The sequence below is a fragment of the Pundamilia nyererei genome, unplaced genomic scaffold, assembly GCF_000239375.1.
Source record: "Pundamilia nyererei isolate P.nyererei 1_Seehausen unplaced genomic scaffold, PunNye1.0 scaffold00037, whole genome shotgun sequence".
In the NCBI taxonomy this organism is placed as follows: Eukaryota; Metazoa; Chordata; class Actinopteri; order Cichliformes; family Cichlidae; genus Pundamilia; species Pundamilia nyererei.
Genome location: NW_005187438.1, coordinates 2,912,111 through 2,932,464, shown reverse-complemented (window position 1 = coordinate 2,932,464; position 20,354 = coordinate 2,912,111). Strand labels below are relative to the sequence as shown.

The window sequence follows — 20,354 nt, the reverse complement described above, 5'->3', positions numbered from 1 at the left end:
CCCCCATTATAGATGACATTGTTAATTAATTAGTCAATTTAAAGACAAAAAAGCCAAATTATGAGGACTTTCGAGTCAATAAACTAGTTGACAACATCATTGTAGGCTCTTGTAATTATAGATTTTATTATTTACTGATGGTTAACAGACCAAACAACTTCCAGTTACATTTAAAAAAATAATAATAATTGAGTGATACGTCAATAATGAAAATAACTGCGATTAGCGGCAGCTCGAGCCTCACAGATTTTTGGTTGTGCTTTATGTTCACCGAGTGCACAGATTCATTTACCATTGTGTTTTAAAGCAACTCCCTCTCTCTCACTAATTAAAGGGATTCTTACATGCGTGTCTGTGTTTGAGTCTAGTTTGTGGCGTGTCTCCCTCCCCTCCCCGTAACAATGCTCCTGTCCATCTCCTCTGCACATCATCTAATGCTGCAGGAACATTATAAGACATACTGCTGTGTTATCTTTCCCCCCAGGTCTCCCTTTGCTGCAGTGGCAGACTACTCAGTAACCCGAAATAATGTCATTCAGCTCTGCCTGGAGCTCACCACCATTGTACAGCAGGTGTGTGGAATTGTTTGTGTGTGTGTTTTGAAGGCTTATAGCTCTTATTCCCCGCCACTTGAAGTGTGCGGCAGAGGGTAGCTGCTGTGCCATATCCCCAAAGAGCGGTGTGTCTGTGTGGGTGTGATGCAGCAGCCTCAGCCTCTGCATCCTCGAGCGAGAGTCAATTCTTTGCTATTTATGTCCTTTACAGTCTGTCTTATGTATGACTGGTGTGTGTATATAAATAAAAGATAAGTGTGTCTGTTTGTGTGGGCGTGTTTTTATCTGTCAAGGGTAGGGGTACAGTAATGTGAGCCCTAGACTGTATACGTAGGTAGTGTAGCAGCATGTGCAGCATGAGATGGTGAGTGTTTGCAAGACAGGATGTACTGCTTGCGCTACATTAAATTTCTCTCGTCCCGTAGGACTGTACGGTGTTTGAGACGGAGAACAAAATCCTTCATGTGGTGAGTCCTGCTTCCTCGGCCAGCTGTCGCTTATTTGCTTTGTGTTGATGGGCAGCATCCTGTTTTTCTTTTTTTTTCTTTCCACATCCCCCTCATAACTGCTGATAAAACACACACACAAACACAGAAGCTTAAACTCCCTGCCAGAGACAATCAGCAACATCACTTTTTTTTCTTTTATGGAGCTATAGCCTGGACTCTCAGCTTAGCCAAGTGTAAAGACTTGAAACAGTAGGAAACTGCTAGTGAATCTCTGTAAAATGTTCAAAAGCATATTAACATCACCTGAAACATTAACTTCCTGTGTGACTGTCGGCCACAGGATACCTACATAACAAAGTTCCTTTTTCCATATTTAAGGCACTACTCTTAAAGTAGTGATTAAGGAGCTTTTAAAGTTAAAGCTCCTTTAGTCTTATGACAATGGTCATGTTTAACCTAAAAAACACTCCATTGCCATAGAAAGCTTTATCTAGGTTTTGATTGCTAAAATTTCATTTAAACCTACTGTTTAAAAGAAAGTGCCCATTTGTAAACCTCTTTTTATACATCTACTGCTCAATAAAACCAAGAGCACACTTGAACAGCTTAAATTTTTGGTGCGAGTTTGAATCTAGCCCTCAACTGGCTAATTTGGCTTCCAAAGACTGTTATACAGTTTTTTTCATTGCATCTCATTTTCATTTATGTCATTTTTTCCCATCAGGTTCACGTGTGTTGACTCCAGGAAATGCTCCTGCACAAATACATTTTAAATGACTACTGCTATACTCTAAGAATTTAGGTAATGAAGCATAACTTGTGAACTAATCCAGGCAGACAACCGGCAAAACATAATTAAAAACACCTAAATATTTGCATTTTGGTTTGTATGTCCCTCCTCTCATTTCAAAAACTGTCTTTCCAATCTACTTCCTACTTTTTGGGTATATTTTACAGACATGAATTGGTGCACTGCTAAATCTGAGGATGGTTAGATTAGTGGTTCCCATTACTTTAGCTGAACACAGTTATGTTACCAGAATTTCTCCTGCAGCGGCGGATGTAGAGGGAGGGGCACACATACACATATTTTGGTGAGGATATTTATTGACATTAATTCATATTCAGTCATTTTATCCGAAGTTTGACCATCACAGCTAAGTGCATAACTTTTGTACCGACTCTCATTTAAAATTCTAAATTTGAGAGTAAAACCAAGCCTCAAACAGGTCCTGTATTTTTGCACAATGCTATGTTAAATAATCTTAACTAATAGTTCTTACAAGAATCTTAATATATTGTTTTCCCCAACATGTAAAATATGTAAAATGAAAAACTGAAGACTTGAAGTGACTAAAATAGTAACAAAAAAAATGTAATGGAAGAAAAAAATATCTCCTGTTTAATTTAAAGCAATTTAATGTTTTGTTATTTAAAGTTGATTCGTATGTTTCAGAAGTACAGCTTGTTGTATTTTTTTGGGAAGAACAAGGCTTAGTTGAGCTTTAGTTCAGTCAAGCTGCCAGCTGCCTCCTGGCTTCAGCTTCATCCTTAATACTGCATTTACACGACACTGGCAGAATGAAAATAACACTGTTCTGACTCAAGTCCAACTGTAAATATACTGTGAGCTTTGGAGTCACATAATTAGAGAAATTTAAATGATCTACTCTTTCTGAATCTAATACTCTGAATGAGCTCAATTGATTGTTCTGATGTTGATACTGAATTTAACTACAGTATTAGAGATTTGCAGTCAGTTCTCATCATGATATGACTGAAATTCAGAAATTCCTTATCTTTTGAATTTAGATGTTAAGAATCTTCTTTTCAAACTCTAAACACATACACATATTAGGTACATTTATAACTGCTTATTCATGTAGTTATTATACAGCTATTATACACACACCACACCTACATGGATTGGGGCCAAATCATGGTTCAGTATCCTGCCCATGTAGTGGAGAAGTTCAGGATCAATCCACTGACCTTTTGATTGGCAAACAACCCATTCTACCACCTCAGCCAAAGCCAGCTGTATGCTCACTGAGTACAAATGAGAGTATGGGCAACAGATGTTGCCTGACCTGATGAGTCTTGATTATGCTGCAGCATTCGAATGTTAGGGTCATAATTTGGCATGAACATAATCAAAGTATGGATTAATTCTGTCTTGTATCAGTGGTTCAGACCGGTGATGGCAGTGTATCTTTGTGAGGACATTCAAGTCTCTGCAGATGTTTCCAGCACCTTGAAGAATCAGTGCCTGTGGGAATCATGTAATTCACCTACTGTTAAAAGTTTTACTGCTTCATTACCAAATTACTTTCTTCTTTCTTTGCAGTTGCTGTTGGGTATACTTGTCCCACCTTGGGCTTTGATTCTAAAATTTTGTTTGCCTTGCTCAGATGTTTAAAAATTACATTAATTACATTTGAAAATGTTAGCAGCATTTAGTATCTGCAAAGCAGCCCAATTACTGTAGATCAGCATGTCCCAAGATTGGATGGCAGCTAAAGTTTAATTGACCCTTTTCACAGCACACTTCTGATTTGTCAAACTCTGCTTCACTAATTGCTGGAACAGAGCCATTGTTAATGCTATTAGTTTCACCCGGGCTTTCCCTGTTATGACAAATTGACATTTCGGCTGTGAGGAAGACCGATGAGTCTGATTCATTTAGACATAATCAAGAGTACTCTGCTGCCAGCATGGCTGCCCTCAGTTAGATTAATGCAGCAAAATGACACACAAAGTATAAGATGGACACTCGTTTTTTTTACAGATCAGATTCTTGGGGAGTGAAAATCCATAATATGATGCCTACCAAGAGTTCACCGTCTGTGGTTTCTTTTATAAATGTTCGTGAAAATGTTTGGCAGTCTCTGCCAGATATTATCCAAAACATCCGCTCAGCGCTTTTTCTTCCAGCTACTTTCTTTTTTTAGGGAAATCATGTCTGAAACTATTGACAACATTTTGAATGGAGTCTCATTGTGTCTGCCAGGAAAAAAATGTTGCTCTTAAAGTTTGTTAAGATGCAATTTTTCAGTGTTGTGGGCAGCAAAATAATCCCAATTATATTTGGTTGGAGACAATTATTTCACAGATATCTGGAAAGTAAAGCCAAAGCTATCTTTGTGATTAATGTGAACCAACCTTGTAGTGGCTCTTTGCCCAAAATCAAACCTTAATCAGACTCAAAATCAGAAGGCCACTGGAGCACTGCAGGGACGTATTGCACGGGGGTAAAATAAATAAGCCTCTTTTTTTAGGTTTACTTATCTTCTGCAAGCAGGCAAGCGCATGAACAGAGAAATCATGGCTCTTGGTCTTTTTGTGCCTGCATTGCTCAAAGTTTTGTCCAATTTTCACAAAACAGAAAGAAAATAAGCTATATAATGTAAATAAGTAAATAGGAAAAGAAAATGCATATGCAACAAATCATTCTCACTTGGTTTAGAGCAGATCTGCAAAAATATCCACCTGTTTCTTTTCCTGGGTAAAGTTAGAAAAAGCAACAGCAGGAGAAGCTGCTGAGGCACAAGGCTAAGAGGTTTCTTAGAAATATAGTCTAATTTTGACAGCTAGAAGACATGGCTTGTTCTTTGTTGTCTAAATAAAAGCCCTGTTTGTCCCTGTTTTATCCTCCTTTTCTGTAGTGTAAGACTCTGTCGGAGGTGTGCGAGCACATTGTGTGTGTGTCATCGGACCCGCTGGTTTCGCAGTCAGCCCACCTTGAGCTGGTTCACCTCACCAACATCAAGCCCTCTGAAGGCCTGGTAATCACTGTTTGTCTGGGTTTAACAGCCCAAGATCCACCCTTCTGTTTATTCATGCAATGTGTGAATCTTATTGTGTTAAGTCATACTCTGTCCGGCCTTTGTATGCTCAGACAAAGAAGAAATACAAGCATTGTTTTCTTTTCTTTTCTTTCTTTTTCTTTTTTTGTAGAAATAATATACACAGTAAAACAGAATTTTGTTTAATTTTTGAAAAAAAAAAGCGCAATTACTATGAACTACTCAAAATATTAATTGATTTGATATAACACATATGCTTGCATGCATGACAGACCTTCCATCATACTTGAGAGTAAAGAGCCACAAATGAGTCATTTCTAGTTCAATAATTAAACATGCTATTTTATGCTTTTGGATTCAGTTGAAACTAACACCTGCTTGGTATACAACACTGAGTTTTTCATTTTTGCTACAATATTTTTACATGTTTCTGTGATATAGTGAACAATCCTAAGCATTTCATCAGTTTCCAAACTATGTTTTCATTCACCATACTGAAAACATTCTTAAAGATCATCTTCTCCAGGGGCAATTTGGGAATGATCTGTCCATTTTCCATCAAAGTGGCTTAGAGATCATGAAATTGAATTTTTTTTTTTAAATCTTAATTCAATCAAAAATCTACAGTTTGCCTTTAAAAAGTGAGCGTACAAGCTAAAGTCCAGAAAGTCCAACTTGGAGGACTGATCAGGCTGGAATAGCTCATCATCAGTCAGGATTTGGTCCAGAGGCTAATATCCAGTATGCTGCAGAGAACAGCAGATACAGTTATGAAGAAGAGTCAACTCTGTAAATACTGGCTCTTTGAGTGTGTTTGGTTTATTTGCATATAAAAGTCTTTAACAAACTTTGAACTGAATGTATATGATATGCACTACATCATAGAAAAATATAGAACAAATAATCTCCATAAATACTGATGTGACAAAAAACATTTTTTGTAATTGCCAAAACTGTTGGCCATGACTGTGATGGTCACTGAAAAACTACAAACCTGCAGTTAGCATAGCTAGCATGACAAAACTTGTTAGCTTATCTTATGCTAGTTGTAGATAATGTGGAGGTTAGGTCTCCATGTTACCATATTTTCTAGCCATATCAGTAATTTTTTGGCAGATCAATGAGTGTTAATGATTGATCAGTCAAAGTGCTGTTCCACCTTCCTGTTATTTTCAGGTTTAACAATTTAACCGTTCACTTTGGAGAAAATGATTTCTCTCAGCTGCGAGTGGTCACAGTGTGTTGGCTACTAAGTGGAGTGTAGGCTAGCAAAGGGGTAACTTTGGCTTTTGGCTTTGGTTTATTTTATTTAAATTTTTAACATTTTCCTCTAGAGTAGAACATAACAGAAATCACCAAACTATAAATCAGATTTAATTTAGATTATTGATAATATCTTAACCAGCCTAATGAGTTATTTACCTGGAATAGTTTTCACTTCACAAGTAGACCTCGTCAGAAGTTAACAGGTGAAACCTTTTGTTTCTTTATGAGATCATAATTTACTGCCTGAAGACGTACTGTTGGTATGCATTAAATTTGTGATATTCAACTTCAAAGTGGGTAAAAATCTTTACTCTAAGACATAAAGATCAGTCAGACCAGAAAGTTTTGAAATTTTGAAAGTTTAAAGTGCAAGTTTCAAGTCACAAAAGTTTCTAGGACTGGCACCACTCCAGGAAAAAAAGGGGAAGTTCTTCAGAGTTACCAGCCTCAGAAATCACTAGTTAATGGCACCTTATTACTGCCCACATCAATACTTCCTCGGGTTCAAACATCTCAGTCTTAGAAAGAAACCATAACTGAGGGGAACCATAAGTGTAGTTACTATTATAGATCTTCGTATCATATTCCCAGCAAGAAAGCAGAGACACATACTGTGGGTGTGCATTATGTGTTCCTGCTCGGTCTGGAAACACAAAGAATGGACATAATATCAGTGGAAATCTGGAGTATAGTCTCATATCTTTGAGGCACATAAAGGGAGAATATCTGCATATGGTTTTCCACTGTGATGCATGGAGTTGTAGCAGTGAAGGCGTGTGGGGAGCTTTGCTGGCAACGCTGTTGGAGATTAATTCAGAATTCAAGGACACGCTCTTATCCACCACGGCTACTACGGCATCCTGCTGCGACACACCTTCCCATCTGGTTTGGGCTCAGATGCTTGATTTTTTTTTTTTTTTAGCAGGACAAAACTAGAATAAACTTTCTGTTTCTGTGAGAGCTGTTTTTAATTTTACAACTCATAAATCAGTGTGTATTTCCAAATATTTACTAGTATCATAGAGCACTTACATTTTTTCTCCATTCCTTTGTCAATTAGGGAATGTACATAAAGTCAACCTACGATGGACTCCATGTTATCACAGGAACTACAGAAGGGGTGAGAGGTTTATTAATATCCCACTTTTCACAAATTGACCTAGTGAACTGCAGACTTCCCCTAAAACACCAGTTATTGTTCAGATTATCTGCAAATCTGAAATTTGTATTTATAACATCAGAATATCAGTGACTCTGGAAGACTTTCCCTTGTTGCTTTATTGCAGCTTATTTAAGTAGGGTTTGCTGAGAAACCTCAGCAGTGCCCATGGATCGATAGATCAATTCATAGTCGTCTGTTTGCCTTCTCTTTCTCTGGCTCCTGTGCCTCTGTAGTCTCCGGCTGACCGCTGTAAGAAGATCCATGCAGGAGATGAAGTCATTCAAGTCAATCATCAGACCGTGGTGAGTTTTTGTTGGTGTGTTTGTGGGTGTGTGTTCTCTTACTGAGTACCCAATTTTTTGTGTTTACGCAGTAAACCATTAAATCTTATTTGATTCTTTGTATATACAAAAACTCATTCAAACAATAATAGAATTGGATTTTTTTGTGATGTCATGATAACTTTTGGTTCTTGTGATATTATTACATTTGGGTGCTGTTTTGATTTTACTGAAATTCTAGTCTCCCCACTGTTTCTCTGTTTTCACCCCCCTCTCTTGTCTGTGTGCTGTGGCTTTTTTAGGCTTTTCATTGACACTCTTGCGAATGACGTCGTATGACAAAATTGACATTACATCTGCTGCTAATATGACCCTAAAAAAGATTTAGCGCAAGTAGTTCTCTACATAATATAATTTTAAGATGGTTCCAAAAAATAAAAAAAAACTAAACACTAAAAATTTCAAGAAAAGAGACCGCTTTCATGATTTGAAATAAATTTTAAGAAAAGTAAGAAAAGCGGGATCGCCTTCAAACTTCCCAACAATATACTAGGCCATAGCTTGAGTGAGTACATAGCTTGGCTCAACATAGGTCAGGTTATAGGTCAAAGGTCAGACAGCACGTTGCTCATGAAAGCCTGTTGGAATAATTGCACTTTCTGAATGCTCTTATTAGATTTTAATAAGTTTTCTTTTTGGTTTTTGGACTTTGCTAAGTCCTCACTTCTTACACTGGACCCTGACAATAAATAAGCCTTTGAAGCTGCTGAGATAGTATTTATGTAATACAATTGGATGAAATAACACAAAAGAGATAATGTGATGCTCATGTGTCATGAGAAATAAACAGCTGATGGTCAGATGATCTGCTCTGGATGTGATATATAGAATTCTTGCATTTCTCACCTCAGTGTTTTTTGTTCTTACAAAAATCTGCTGTTTTAGTAAGGACCAAGAAAAAAAGCTCAAATAGATATACCCTATTGCTTGGCAACAAACCTCAGACAGATTAAGTTAGCTGCTAGCTGCTGAATATGAACTAAGCATCTTAGGAGTTTGAAAGATGGACAGGTTGTTGAGTGTTAAAACGAGGGTTTCAATTATTTGATTATTAGAAGAAAAAAATAATCGCCATGTTGCTTCATCCCTGCTTGCTACTGATAAGTTTTTCAGTGTCGTCAGAAAAGAGTCACATGAAGATTCATTTTCTGTCTAATGATTGATAAAATGACCAGTATAAGCAGGAATTTATTTTATTAGCTACTTAAACCAAGTTCCTGCTTGGTGTTTGGTGATTTAGTGGCACTCCTTACATTTGTACTGTGGACCGTGTACAGGTGCAAATGCATGCAGCTTGCTTTCCAATTAGTGTAATCAGATCCTCTAACCTTTACGACTCCTCCTGCATTATGATCAGATCAGTTCAATAGCTGCAGTGAGGGGAAGCTAGCCCAACTTTCCTGTTGCCGTGTTTACTTTTGTTTACCCTTGTGTGTTTCTGTTCACAAAAGTGCGCTGATGTGGGTTTGTAAATATAGTGGGTAAATACAAATAAAAATAACCAAAAAACAAAACGATTTGTGATCACATGTATTTGTTTTCAAATTGAGGGCAGGTTACATCACATGAAAGCTCTATAGATAGACTTTCCACCTCCACACCCACTTGCCTTGCACAGAACGCTCAACAAGAGAGATCCAATCACGACGTGGACAGAATTCAAACTTCAGGCTGCACATAAAGGCTACTTACTGTATAAATAAGGGTGTGATTGTTTTGATCTGTATATAGAGGATTTCTAGTTTTTCTGCAGATCACTTTACTCTCTAATTTTCCGTCCTCTCTCGTTCACAGGTGGGCTGGCAGTTACGTAACCTGGTCGGCTCGCTGCGGGCCGATAAAGGCATCGTGTCCCTGACCCTGAAGAAGCGTCCACAGAGCACGCTCAGCTCTGCCCCTGCGCTGCTGAAGAACATGCGCTGGAAACCCCTGGCTTTGCAGGTGGGACTAGCTCTACCTTTTATAGACTTTATTAAAGCACTGCACTGGCCCACATAATTCCCCACAGCATTCCCTCTCCTGAACGACTGGAGCTAAAGCGTGTAATTAGGTCAGGGAGCAGTGGCTCAGCATGGTTTTGTTTGCCAGCTGAAACACACTGGACTGAAAGGGAAACGAAAACTGATGATGCCCTCAAGCCACGTTCCCAAATCTCTTATGATTTTATATTATGGCACTATAATTATCACTGATTATCTAGACAAAGGGGGAAAACACAAAGGAGAAGAACACAACTTTGTTCTTATTTTTGTAGTTTGGCTATAGTTGCAATTGGATATTATAACACAGTACGCTCTAAGCCCTGGGGACACAATGATCATTTTTTATGGAGGTAAAAAAAGATAATAACTACACTGAGCTGCCACTGTGCTCGCTTTGCACTTATAGGAAGGGATATTGATTTTGTTTTATTTTGTCCTAAATGGTAAGTAGTCCCTCCTTGCAATATCTCTTTCAGTCTTAATGGAAGCTTATGGAGTTTTCACAATAGTTGAAGAAATATGCAGGTCGATTCCTGTCCCCGATTACCCCCCAATGAAGTTCTGCACAGGCTAATTCCAGTACCAAATCCAACAAACGTCAGTGACGTGCAGGTTCACATGAGCTAGTTCAAAGTTTAGTTCACGCAGAATAAAATGAAGTAGCTCATAGTTCACAATTGATCAAAAAGCTCACATTTCCAAACCTGAACTAGATCTGCATCCATCTATCCTATTTCACTAAACATGCCTCCAATAACTGCCAATGATGATATTTTCCTAAAGAATAAGAGATAATTTATTTTTAAATGCAAAGACTAACAGATCAAGTTTGTGTTTTATACATAGGCTGTACAGAAAAGATGGATGCTGCTTCCAAACTCAAGCACCAAGGCTGCATTCTTTCGATGTCGATGGAAAAACAAATTAGCAGACTTGATTTTTATGCTTTTCTCTGTATCATAGTAGGATCTTTACTTTATTACATGAAGCACCTTGATGTGACCGCTGTTGTGATTTGGCACTTTACAAATAAATTAATTAAAATGATTCATAATCTCGACAAACACCTTCCTGATAAGTTTATAGTGTTAATCTCCAGTTTTTAGTTATATTAAATACCAGAATGTTCATTTTTTAAATTATGAGTCCCGTTAGTGTCAAGAAGATGGATAAAGCAAGTCTTGCTTTAGAGCAGGCGCACCACTGGGTGGTGTCACAGTTGGTATGCTGTTTGCGGTCAATGTTTTAACAATTTTAGAGAGTCAGACAGATTTAAAAAAAATGAAACATAGACAATACACTGACTTAAATCAGAGTTCAGTACCTTTACTAGTATTTTCACTCGTGATGACAAAACATCTCAATCCACCTGTAGCTTAGTGACATTTCACCATGTTCAACCTCTCTTATCCTCTGATCGTGGCGGACTTTCTGCTCATTTGGCCAAGCAATATTAGTTACACAAATAGTACTTTTAATAAGTAAATGCTTTTAAATTGTAAAATTTCCAGGGTAATCATTGCTTGAGGCCAGGAATCAAAAGGATAATGTAGGGATGATTCTTTACATAGCAGTGTTAGCCATGAAAATACATACGAAATGGTGTTTGGCAGTGGCTTGTTGTAATAAACAAGCCCTTTTCTGGCAAAGAAAGAAAGAAAAGGACTGATGGCTCTATGCATTTCCCTAAAGCCTGCCTATGTTGTTCAGCATTAATGGGGCCTTCACAGCAAGGCAGTGTGCGCTAATGAGCTATGAATTCACCAGTGTTAATGAGCTCATGCAGTGATTTTCACTTCAGAGTCTGTTTGTAATCCAGTTCCTCTTGAGGGCCTGGAGATCAGGCCCATTCAATTCTGTTTTTCAGCCACATCGCTTTCATTTAGAGATTTGTCCAAATTTTCTCATTTTATTTAAAGCTGTACTAGTTTTCAGCTATAACTTAAGCTTAAAGTGGATCATTTAAAGACAATTACAATCACTTCATTATTGTATTATGTCATGGGTGTGCTGTGTTTCTTGGGTTCTTGAAGTTGTCAAGCCATTCAACATTAGAGTTATATTTAGGATATATTTAGGACATATTTTTATGTCAGAAGTTGAACTTGAAGCAAAAGGTTTTTAGATTCCAGAAAAAAAAGACAAATCAAACCCTACTTCCACTTTTTGCAGCCGACCAGAAGCCCAGGCAGCAGTTCAGCCACGCCTTCAGGCACACCCACCAAGAACTCCGCCCTCCAGGATCTTTACATCCCCCCTCCACCTGCTGAGCCATATACACCCAGGTAGTTAACCTGGGTCTTTTAAACAGCTGAAAATAAAAGCGGGATAAAACAGTGGAACAGGTGACAGCAAAGATGAGCTCTGACACTGACGTCCATTTGTTAAAAATCTGCCTCTGCTGTTGCTATAGAGATGAGACAGGAGCCTTGTCTGGTGATGAAGCATCTCGTAACCATGGTGGCGTCAGCGCTGCTAAGCGCTCTGAGTCACCGAACTCCTTCCTGGATCAAGAGTCTCGCCGGCGAGAAGAGGAGGAGCCCGTGTACTGCACCACACCCACATACGGTTCGCTCTTATCATGATTGAGTGTTTGTGTGAGAGGGAGAAACAAAGCGCGAGGGAACCGAGTTCAATCTCATGCTGCAGAATTGAGCCACTTTAGAAAAAATAAAAATCATTATTTGAGTATGAATCCACCTGCAGGCCCAGCATAGAGCGACTGAGCTTGTTACAAAGCTGGCGAAATACAAGAATCCTGCAATTACTACGGCTGCTTTAATGTTGTTAAAACCCCTTATTCATCGTTAAATATCAGTTCAGTACAACTCTTCATCTTGTCCTTTAATTATTATTTTTTAAGTGTACCAACATTTAGCCTAATGTTTATTGGAAAGTGTGAAAATTTGCACAACAGTTTCAAATTTTTGGTTGAGGACCATAAGTTTTTATTGATCAACCCATCTGCTTTGCTACTATTAAACTTGTGATTGTGTGTGCACTTGTAGGCAGGCTGAGGCCCATCTCCATGCCTGTGGAGTGTAACTGGGTGGGTGATTATGAAGACCCAGCCAAGCTTAACAGAGAAAGCCGCAGAGGTGAGTGCCGGCGTGTGGAGTGCATATGTGTCTCCTGAAGAGCCTGTTAGATATTTGTTAAGCGCTCCTGTCTCTATGAATTATAAAGAGATCAACGTGTGTGTGCAGATCAATGCACCTCTATCCCTTTTTGCTAATTCTCCCTGTGATTAGCATCACAGAGGAATGAGGGGGGGGATGATGAGGAAAGAAGTAGGAGGGGGGAGAAAAAAGGCAAACAGTCTGCACAAAGGGAGAGAAAATGAAAGGAAGCCATGAAAGGAGGAAGAAGAGAAAGAGAGGAAAAGAGGAACTGAGGGGTGGAGGTAGAAACTGAAAAAAGCTTATTCTCCCTGACCTCCACCTGAATCACTCACACAGTTGCCATGGTGACGCTGACAGCAGCTCTTCTCGGTGTCTCACTTTCCTCTGGCCGCTGCCTAGCAACCAAGGGAGGACAGGAGAGTGGGATCCGCAGAAAAGGGAAGAGAGAGGTAGAGGAAACCCGAGTTTGCTCCAGAGTTCAGGTGGAGAAATGGAGAGAAGTTACACAAAAAAAGATGTAAAAAAATTCAGAGCAAAGCAGGAATAAACTCAGCTGCACAGATGAACTCATAAACAGTATTTTGGAGCCGAGGAATTTTACTTCATCAGTCACACAAGCAAAACTTTACAATGCTGAATTGGTAGCGTGTTGGTTATATAAATTCCATTAAAAAAACTTTTTGTTTAGCAGTTTCCAGTGATTTGTAGATGCTACCTATCTTATTGTGTGCCATCATCAGCACACATAACAACATGAAATAAATGTGTTATATAAAAAAAAAATACTAGTATTATTGCAGATGTTTTGTTATGGCTAAATCCCCACACTCCTCCTTTTGTGTTCAAAGAGCTGAACACTAATGCATGATCAGTCTCTCTAATAATTTTTCTCCGTAATTCTCTTAGAAGCAAAATAAACCTCAGACTACAAAACTAGCCAAGACTAAACATTAGCATCCTCACCATGCAGGAGCTGAATCCCTCGATCCAAATTGACCTGTGATATTTTCTTGTAACTTCAACATACTTCTTACCATGTTTTCTTATTACATCTGGACATGTATTAGCAAAAATGCAAAATGTTCAATCTTGAAACGATAAAAGAGGAATTATTCCAAACAAAAGAAAAAAGTCCTCGACCTGTTACCGCCGGTGGCCAGTGCACGGAGTAGACCCAAATGCAGACAAACCAAAAGGAGAATGGATTTAACAGAATAAGAGCCTTTTATTTAGACTGAAGGAAAAAAAATTACGATATGCAGAAGGGAAGTAAGATGAAGCTAAACAATAAACTAAACTGAGAAGATAAGATTAAAATAAATGGAACACGGAACCTGGATATGGGAAAAATCTGCAACATGATGAACAACGGACAGACGACCTGACGAGGAGCAAAAGGAAACTCATACAATAGAAACACACGAGGGTGATTAGGGAGAAAGGAAACACATGGGGAACACAGCTGGGATGAATAGGAGACAGGGGAAGAGAAACTGAACACACTGAACACAGGATGAGAAAATGTCAAAATAAAATTGGAAGCACACGAAAACACAGACTAGGACTCACAGGTTTGACACTGGGACCGGGGGGAGGACAGACATGGGAACCAGACAGACTGAGGAGATGCAGAGGACGAATGAGTGAGGGACACAGAGCCATGACGGACTGTGGAGAACACACATGGATGCACATGACTGACAAGGGAGACAAGGAATAAAAAACAAGGCGGGGAAACTGGGGACCGAAAAGGGAGACAAGACACGGAGGGAGATATGGACATGACTGAGGAACATACACAGAGGACATGATGGACTCTCAGAGGAAACACGGGGGATGACACTGAGACAAGAAAACATGAACCAGAAGAACAACTAAACTTAGAAACATAAAAAGGACTAAACTCCATACTAACTCTAAAAACTTGGACTGAAACATCCCCCAAAAATGTTTCATGTTGATTGGTTCTGTGGGAGCAGGGGCAGGATTTTCTATTTTTGCTCATATATTTCTACTCTGGATTCTTTGAGTGCCATGTCTCCATAGCAAATCTCAAAATATATTAATAAATGCATTGCTTATATGGTCATTTTCACTTCCTAGAAACAGTGTTACCAGGGTTATTGTGATTAGCATATTTGTCTGATAATTAGGGATTTTTTTTTAAACCTACCCTGTGCTAACGGTTAACACATAATAATAATAATAATAATAATAATAATAATAATAATAATAATAATAATGGTTGTGGAGCAGTTGTTGCAAAACCATGCTATTATAACCAGTAACCATAACTGGCTACACCTCACCTTGGAGCAGAGCTGAAATGGTGTGTATTCACAATAGAGATTAGCTCCGCATCCTTAAAAATTAATTTTTTTTGAGGTGCAGAATCATCAAGTGAGTACTTTCGCTGTACTTGAAGCATCACTCATGGACAAGTACTCTCCCTTTAATCCAATGTATCCACTGTTCCTACACCAGTGCTACATGAAATGACTTGCAGTTCAGCTAGGGAATCAAACCAGTGATTGAGTGCTTATCATTGCCCAGGGACTTGTGCCCACTTGGGTCATAACCTGTTGCACAAATATCAGAAAGCTGAAGTTTCACAAGCAAACTGAAAAATCCTGGGAGCAGAGAGGATGGATATCACACAGGAAATGAGTCCAGGCAACAGAACCTCTGTGTGCCGAGGTGCAGTTTGGAGCAAGAACAGAGGAAATCCAAATGCGTGCAAAGACCTTATGAATTATGTGGGAGAGCAGTGCAATATTTGACAAAGGAAATAAAAAATCATGCTCCCAAACTGAAGGAAACTGGAAACTGCAGTTTGTATTGTGAAAAATGGCACAAATATAAGTGAAGTCTGTGTTATTTGTGCAGATTTTTGAATGCACAATCATTTGACTTGAAAAGTAACAACCGTGGAGTCTTTGTGTGATAAATTGGTGTGCCCCTTTCAATGCTGGCTAACACTTCTCTTCCTCACTTCCTTTGTGGGCACACCGCTTAGTGGCAGCGTGTGAAAATGGCTGCAGGATGTGTGTCTCTGAATCCTCACATGAAAACACAAAAACTCCTCATCACACCTTCACCAAAGTAAATTTGTGCAGGTTTATTATTTATACGTCTTTATCAACTGACGCTGCCTGAAGGGATTTTCTGACAGTTTGTCCTTCCCATATGTGCTGACTTTGGTCTTCTTGTTGGCTTTTTACATAACTGCATTGCAGCTAATAAGATGGTTTTATTCAACAGTGACCGTGATCTTTTCTTGACCTTAATCTGTTAGTCCTGGTTATAAATTACCAAATCCCCAGAGCTGATTTGCTGCATGGTTTTCTTTATTTCACAAATTAAGTAGTCTGTTTATCAGGTGATAAAACACAATGCAGAATTTTTTACTGCAGTCTGGGTTAAACAAAACTAATTAACCTCGAGGGATGCCGAGACTACGGGGCACAAAAAAAAAAAATTACGTCTGGAATTTTTGCACTCCTTAGATATTTTCAAAATAGCTGATGAAGTAAGTATGGATTCTGTAAATAGAAGTCAAAAGCTTTAAAAAGTTTTCCTTTTTTAAAATCTTTCTATTGACTGCTCTTGAAGTCTACTGCCCTAATTTTGATGCATTTGAATAACAGGCCATTTTTTTCTGCAGCCTTTTATTTATATATTTTTAAATTTAGTCTCTAATTAACCCAGAAACCTTCATGACATCATAGGAAGTATTGATGAAGACAGACTAGAAAAAGTATGAGCAGGAGATCAAAATCAGTCAAATGTGGGCGGAGCTTTGATTGGCTGGTGTAACTGTGTCTCACAGAAGCCTCGCTTATGCGTTACGTGGGACTGTCCGGTGGGGACGAACGGACCAGCGGTGAAGACTACTCCTCCCACACAGCTCGTCCGGGCAAACGGTCCAATGATACGGCCAAACGTGCCAAGAGGCGGAGCCACCACAGTCAAAGCCCCTCCCATTATGTCCTTCAGACAAATCAGAGAGAGTCACCTCCCAGGGACCCAGCCTCCATTTATCATGTAAGGGATGGACTTTGTAAAAATGTATTTGCTTCTTCCTTTCTCTTTTTGTTCGTTTATTTATTTTACATGTTTTTGTCTTTGTTTTTTTGTTGCTCTTTCATTGTCTTTATCACTGCGGACTCTTAAATACAGAACTTTTATTTGTGGGTTGTTTCAATCCACAATGACAACTTTAAAGAAGACATGGAAACATGATAGCAACAACTGACATTGATGTAACTCTGTTTGTGAAGCTGTATTTAAGAAATAAGTGCTTAAAGTTCAAGTTTGAAAAAACAGTTTAGCATCATCTTCTGTCAGTACGGAATGTGATGTCATTTGGTTGGTCGGTTGGTTGTGGCTAATAGACTTACATTAGTTTATGTTAGCTAACTAGTGACAGAATTGACAGCTCGGAGGAAAATAAGACCAGTAAAACTGAAAAGCAGTTTGAGACGGCTTTAACAATTATGTTTATGCCAAGAAACCAAGGATATACTGTCCACTTTCACTGTCTCATGTTTTATGTCCTCTATAAATCACTCTGGAAATTCAAAGAAGTGTTTTTTATGTGCCAGATGGGGAAATCAATGCCACTCTTATATTGAAGACCACGAATGGCTAGACTAGCTTGGTCTGAAAGCAAAAACATCTACGCACAACTTTTATACCTAACTTTTATAACTATACATTTTCTTACTTTTGAATTTGTATACACATTGAACATAAAACATACTGTATCCCATGCATGCATCATGATAAATTGTGAACTCACCATGATAAATATATTTTTAAAAAAAAGTTTTATTTCCTTTATGATCTTAAGTGTGATCATTACTCACTGACAAACTACTTTTATGGTTGTTAGGCTAATTATTAAACATATACTTCAGGTTCATCATGTCATGCTCACATTGCTCAAGAGTTGTCCCCCACATTAGATGTGATACAACCTTGAAAAATATTCATTCCCTAACTGGTTGGCAAATAGTTGCTGGAAGCTGCTTGTGCCGCTTGGTGTAATCAGTCACAGAGATTTTATTGCATCAGAAACTTGCTTTGTACAACATATTACATATTGTTCCCTAGCAACCAGTGGTTGCCAGGGAGTCTCTTGACGGGTCTGTAAGCCTGTGTGACTGGGGCTTTTGGAGTCGATTGCCAGTGATTACCATCAAACTACAGCAATGGCTCACCAGCCTGTCAGGTAATAAACATTTTTCGCTCGCAACTGGTGGTGGACAGATGATCAAAACAAAGTTACTGTCACATGATTAGTGGTCATATGACTGCAAAACCTCAATATCTAAGGTGCCGCCTAGCCACATTAATCTTACCTGTTGGCTTGGACTTGTTTGAATGCTTCATTGTGGTTTCTTGAGGTGGATCTGACTGAGAAACAAGTCATGTTAGCGACACACCAAATCATGCCCTGCTTTTGCATATAATTTACTCTAATAGGATCACAGTGTACCATTGTACTATGTTATATTAATTAAGACTTCAAGCTAGTGTTTGAGGCAATATACCTAGACCTATACTCATTAGGAAGGTGATTACTGAGGTCATAAATCAAGAGAGCTACAGGGACCTCTAGACAATGAGACCCAATGAGGTGAACTCTCCGTTGGCCATGAGAACACAATTCAGGCAGTTGTTGAAGCTATGTCCATCTTTGATATACAGTTATACTCTTGCCACGCTATCAAGTCATGGTATTTATTTATTTAATTTTTTTCAGAAGCCTTACTACCACTCACAATCATGGTGGTAGTTAATTATAATAACTTATTAACTATACAGATATAAAAGTGGCATTGATCTACTCATTCAACTTTTGACAAAATAGGCAAACATCCAAAGTAACCATGTAAGATAAAGTCTTTAAAATAAAGGATAACAAACGGAATATGTCGTTGACAGGGATGATGTCCAGGAAGTGTAGAGGGAAAAAGTGCCCCAACAAGCTTTTGAAGTGAAACATCTCACTGAAATTGACATAAAAATAGTACTGTTGTGTTTAAATAAGCTGTTGATTTAAACTCCAGGTGCAAAATATAGCTTCATATTGTGGATCTGAACTACTCTGGACAATCAGGAAATTCCTCTGACTTTCTCGGATCTGTTGTGATACTAATCTAACAGTCAGGACTCAGAGATTTGAGAGAAAGCAAATAGCTTTTAGCCATGATGAAAAAGTGCCACAGTGAAGTGTGATGTGAGCGAATGCTGACTCGTTATTACCCCCTGTCACTTCCATGACATCCGCCTGCCCTGCCTGTCCGTCTCAGCCTGCCGGTCCAGGCAGTCATTTTGGCCGGCGGTGACCTTATACATCTTGTCAGCATCTCTTTGAAAATTAAAAGTGTTTGCATGCCCGTGCTCGAGTATGTGTTTACAGTGTGCATGGGCGCTGCGATGGCAGATGGCGTGTCAGTGGGAGTGGGCGGGCCCATGTAATCTGTCCTGCTGAGTATTGGGCTGTGAGTGGCTGAGGTCCAGGCTCTGACATGTGTAATATCGTGACATCAGAGCTGGTCTGTTGCCCCATCTGACCGGTAGAGAGAGGTCACATGAGAAATGTGCTGGTCAGAGTTTGTTGTTTTGGATCAAGGATGCTGCGTGAGGCATCAAATACACTCAGTTCTCCGCAGTGTCATTACTCAGTCAGATCTGAACACAAGATGTTATATTTAGTTTGGCTTACTCTTTCAGGTCATTTCAAGGCCCACATTACTCTTATCAAATTATTAGTCAGCTAGGCACTGACCCTAGACATTATAAATGATGGACATATCTATTATGACATCATCCACTGGTGTAGTTCTGTTATGAGGTGTCGAGATGAGCGTTTTTGCTGAAGCCTTTGTGGTTTTCTGCAGTGAGAAAGGTGTGAATTTAACTGTTAATCCAACTGCATGCTCATTGGCTAATGAGCTGTCAATAACAAGCTGTTAGCCCCAGATTATTCTCCTTTCTGACATTTAAGATGGGATTATACTTTACGCATTCATAGATCTTTTTCCCGTGTGACTTTCATTTTGTGATCAGACACTGAGCGTGAGGTTCCATGTGGACTGCAAGAACTTTTCCACAGAGACTTTACATTACAATGCACTAGCCACGCATGCGACCCAGGTGGGGGACTTCAAAGAAGTATAACAGGAAAGACTGCTCGGCCGTCAGGGTTCCAGATGTGCACGTCTGTGTCCGCAATGTATAATGCAAACCTTAGAATGGCCAAAATTTTAAAAATGGACCTAATGTTTTATTCAGTATTTCCTGAAATGAGTCACGTGGAACTTGAGGTCCAGTCGGTGGTACATTTTCCCATAGACTCCTGTGAGACTGGAAGTCTTTTTACAATCACATCTAGTTCCCCCAGCTTTCATTAAAAACAAAGCAGGGTGAAGGCATTTCCCCATCGGCTTCACTTTTTATGTTTCGCTTTTCAGTCACAGAAGCTACGTCGGCCTTTGGCACTGTCTATGATGCTGACTAAACATTAGCATAGACTCCACATATATCATTGCCACTGTTTTATAAAACAAAATCAATCTTAACTTTTTCTATTCCTTCTGCTTTAGACAAGCATGGAATCATGAACAGTTCTTCTTTAAGATGTAACTGTTATCCACTAAGAAAA

The 20,354-nt window shown here is 38.9% G+C and overlaps 1 protein-coding gene across 1 annotated transcript in view; it reads left to right on the top strand.

Annotated features, from left to right (window-relative positions):
- The window catches only part of cnksr2a (connector enhancer of kinase suppressor of Ras 2a), an 84,717-nt gene that overhangs the window by 39,486 nt on the left and 24,877 nt on the right, over positions 1-20,354 (top strand). Inside the window, exons 4-14 of the mRNA XM_013910158.1 lie at positions 485-572; positions 980-1,021; positions 4,669-4,788; positions 7,136-7,195; positions 7,471-7,539; positions 9,373-9,519; positions 11,733-11,845; positions 11,974-12,128; positions 12,569-12,658; positions 16,512-16,726; positions 17,798-17,915. Coding sequence (XP_013765612.1) covers positions 485-572; positions 980-1,021; positions 4,669-4,788; positions 7,136-7,195; positions 7,471-7,539; positions 9,373-9,519; positions 11,733-11,845; positions 11,974-12,128; positions 12,569-12,658; positions 16,512-16,726; positions 17,798-17,915 — 1,217 coding nt within the window. The remainder of the gene's footprint in view (positions 1-484; positions 573-979; positions 1,022-4,668; positions 4,789-7,135; positions 7,196-7,470; positions 7,540-9,372; positions 9,520-11,732; positions 11,846-11,973; positions 12,129-12,568; positions 12,659-16,511; positions 16,727-17,797; positions 17,916-20,354) is intronic.